Below are 3,710 nucleotides of genomic sequence, written 5' to 3' on the forward strand. Positions count from 1 at the left end.
AAGGAAGGAAGGAAGGAAGGAAGGAAGGAAGGAAGGAAGGAAGGAAGGAAGGAAGGAAGGAAGGAAAAAAGGAAATAAAAAAGGAAGGAATAAAGGGTCATTATATTTTAAGGGTAAAATATAATACTTCAATATCTTTGTGATGTTTCTCCCACCCAGGGCCTGAGCTCCAGGGCTCCAGTTTTATTCTAACTAAACTGAGCCAGAGCCTTTTCAGGAGGGTGACCATATGATAGAGTCGGTCACTGCAGAGAGTTCGTTGGCAGTCTTTCATTTATGATTCTCTGGAGTGGAGATACCTAGTTTCAGCATGACAATCTATGCATTAAGAAAGAACATACATATGAAATGTCCAAATGGGTTTTGTTTTTTTGTTTTTTTTTTTTTTACAGCCTGACATTTTCTTGCGATGGCCACCATTTGTACACAGCCAACAGTGACGGGACAGTGATTGCGTGGTGTCGGAAGGACCAGCAGCGCATGAAGCTACCCATGTTCTACTCTTTCCTCAGCAACTATGCAGCCGGATGAAGAGAAGGACTGTCCCCATAGGACAGGAGCACCATAGTGTGGAGCCTGGCGCCAGATGACCAAGCAGATATCCAGTAATGGCAACACCTGTCCCACTGTGCACACTTCCCCCGTCTCCATGGTCCTGGGAGGAAAGCCCTGCCCTCATCAGTCATGTGTGAAGGCTGGGTCTGCACACAGTGGCCAGCACACTTCAGTCTGTCGAGGCGGATTAAAGTTGGAATCTTGATACTTTTTCCCAGAAAGGTACGCTGCATCAAAGATTAGGGCCTTTGTTTGCCCCTCTTTCAAAAACAAATGGCCAGACTTAAATTGGCTAATTATTTATCTAAAATACTAAACATTATATTTTAAAAGTTTCTGGTAGATCCCCTACAAACATATACCCATCCCCCAGAAAAAAGGTAAAACAATTAGGGATTTTTAGGTCACAAGTGCTTTCTTTGAGAAGCCGATTAGTCAGTAGGTGCCTCTGCACCAAATACATTCCAGAGTCTCTGAACAGGAGTGGCCTGCTGCTGCATCACATTAGGCTGTTTTTGCCATTGTCTTCTCTGCCCACAGAAGAGCTGGATCTTCCTGGGCGGGAATGCAGGTACTTTTGATTTCATACACATCCTAGTCCTCATAAGCTTCTACTTAAAATCCATAACACTAGGTATCAATACCCTGATTCAGTGACTAATTTTAAATATAATGGTAAATCTTTTAGCATATGCCATTTGACAGAGCACTGAACACTTACCATCTGCACTGGAAAGTTCCACCCAGCAGTCTACAGTGTTAACAGTACAATGGAGGCATAGCACCTAGTCCAGTCCACAAGCAGAGTGATCTATTGAGAGACAGAACTATGAAGGAAAAGAAGACAGCTGAGTGTGCAAGCAGAAGGCAGGATAAGTCTCTCTTTTTAGGAAACCAATTTTCCCTGTTCCTACTAAGCAGCTGTCAGAGAATCCTAGGGGAGGCGGCAAGCCCTGTGTGTGCACTGTGGCATATGCAGACAGCTCTGGTCTGTAATGCATGCCTGCCACACTGAGACTGCTGGATTTTCACTTGAGGTGCTTTAATGGCTTTGAAGACTGTTGTGTATGCTCAGAAATATGTCACCATGGAATAGAAGCATGTGTTACCTATGAATGACTTGTGCATTTGTTATGGAAATTTAATTCATATAATGTTTACAGAACTACTTTTGTAACTTCCAGACTTTGTAAAACATTCTGCTTATATCTTTAAGATGCAATTCCAGAGTCTCTGCTGTGGAGACAGGCACAGGGAGAACAGGGCCTCATGGGACTTTAGGTCACATGGACATGGGCCACATGTTACTCCTGAGGTCCACTCAACAGCAGAGATAACATTACTCCTACTCACGTTAAAGTGATTGATTTGTTTTTAAAAATTCAGCTATTGTCTAGCTTTCATTTTTTTACTGAGAACTTCAAGTTAGTCTCCTATTAGAATAGGGATGCTATGCAGTCTTGGCTTTTTTTTTAAGGGCCAAGTTTCATCACTTATCTAAAGAGAAAATATGCAAAATATCTGGTCTTGTTAAAAGTGCAATATTCTATTTTTATGTAAAAATAAAAATTTATTGGGGGGGATTATTTATTGAGCATGAAACCTAGTATGTATATGTTGGCAACGCTTTATAACATGCATGTTATAGCACACATTCCTGGGAGTCATCACATGCCGTTACCTTTTACACACTGCCACTTAAGTTTGGAAATAAACTTGCTAAAAATAGACTTAAACCATGTCTCCTGTATGACTTGTGAATCATGACCAGGTCCCAGTCCATAGCTGTTGTAGAACAAGGTGTTTCCGAAAGTCCTGTTACTAATCACTGTCTGTGCTAGGACTAATGTCCTTAAAGCCACTGATTCTCCTGAAGGAACAAAAGCAACAAACAAGCCAGAGCTCCTAGAAGGAGTACAGCCCTATAGATGCCTGGCAGAATGTTGGTACAGGTAAGGACTCTAGGTGCAATTGTGTGTCTGCAGCCATGCAGACTCCATGCGGCCAGAGAGAAGGAAGGAACGGCCAGCAGACTGGATTAAGAATGCTGTGGCTAGCAGTACCCATGGGACATGACCTGTGACAATCTGTACTTACAGTTGGGCTTTATGGACGGCTTAGCAGGAAAAGGAGAACTGGTAGGTACTAGTTTTATGGGGACAGCAGATGTGAGAGGAACAGCAGAGTTCGACAGGATTCAGTAGTTCTCTTTCCAAGAGTCCACAGCCCATTGAGTCTTCCCAGAAGCCAAGAAGCAGCTGCCCTTACTAAAGCATAGGCTATCTGCCCTCAGGCACCCCTACACCGCTCACTTCATTTAAAGTCTGGCCACAGGGCCTCAATGTAGGCTGGAAAATAGCCAAAAGACATTAATAGGCCAAAACCTATCAGCAAGAAATGCCAATAAGCCATCTCGTATGTGGAAGCTGCCACAGGGACACACACACACACACACACACACACACACACACACACACACACACCCCACAAGGGCAGAAAAGGACATTCTGAGAAGTTGTAGAGTCATTGAACAAAAATCCCAGTGGTAGGAATAGCTTACCCCGTTAGGTTATTGGCCAAGGAGACCTATGATCCCCTAAATAGTACAGCCACGGTTGTCCACCAAAACTGGGTGGTAAGGCCCACTGCTGAAGACACTTCATGCTTTGCAGAATGGAGAAAAACCAAGCTGGGGCTGAGCTGGAAACTTTCTCCCTACCAATTCGTTCTTATGGTGCCAGAAGATGCTATGCGGGGCGGGGGGGGGGGGGGAGGGGGTATTGTCACCAACGGTCCTGCTTAGTGGTGAACTGTACATGCTACACTATCAACATGCCAGGCAGGTTGTGGTCACTGGTGCCATAGCAGCATGACTGTGACATATTCAACCAAATACCTTCCAGTTGAATTTGAGGCCAGCTTCACCGGCGGGAGTTCACGCCTGGCCAAACACCTGTGGCTGGGAAGCTCTCAGGCCTGGTGGGGAAGCTACTGCCTGTGGTTTTTGCTAATTGGACATGATGTGCCTTTCACATTGCCTTATAAATATGTGTTTTTATGTGCATAGATCAGTGGACTTGTCAGCTTCGGTCGGAGGAATTTTCCACAGTGGGCAGAGACTCATTACTGGTCAGAGTCCTGAGTATAAGTGACTC

At 44.4% G+C, this 3,710-nt stretch overlaps 1 protein-coding gene across 1 annotated transcript in view; it reads left to right on the forward strand.

Moving 5' to 3' along the window:
• Lyst (lysosomal trafficking regulator) overlaps window positions 1–2,285 on the forward strand; it is a 166,680-nt gene extending 164,395 nt beyond the window's left edge. The window contains exon 53 of the mRNA XM_055603918.1: window positions 393–2,285. Within this exon, the coding sequence (XP_055459893.1) occupies window positions 393–531 (139 nt within the window). The 3' untranslated portion in view covers window positions 532–2,285. The remainder of the gene's footprint in view (window positions 1–392) is intronic.
• Window positions 2,286–3,710: the final 1,425 nt, after the last annotated feature.

This window comes from Psammomys obesus, unplaced genomic scaffold (genome assembly GCF_907164565.1).
Source record: "Psammomys obesus unplaced genomic scaffold, mPsaObe1.curated_primary_1811, whole genome shotgun sequence".
NCBI lineage: Eukaryota > Metazoa > Chordata > Mammalia > Rodentia > Muridae > Psammomys > Psammomys obesus.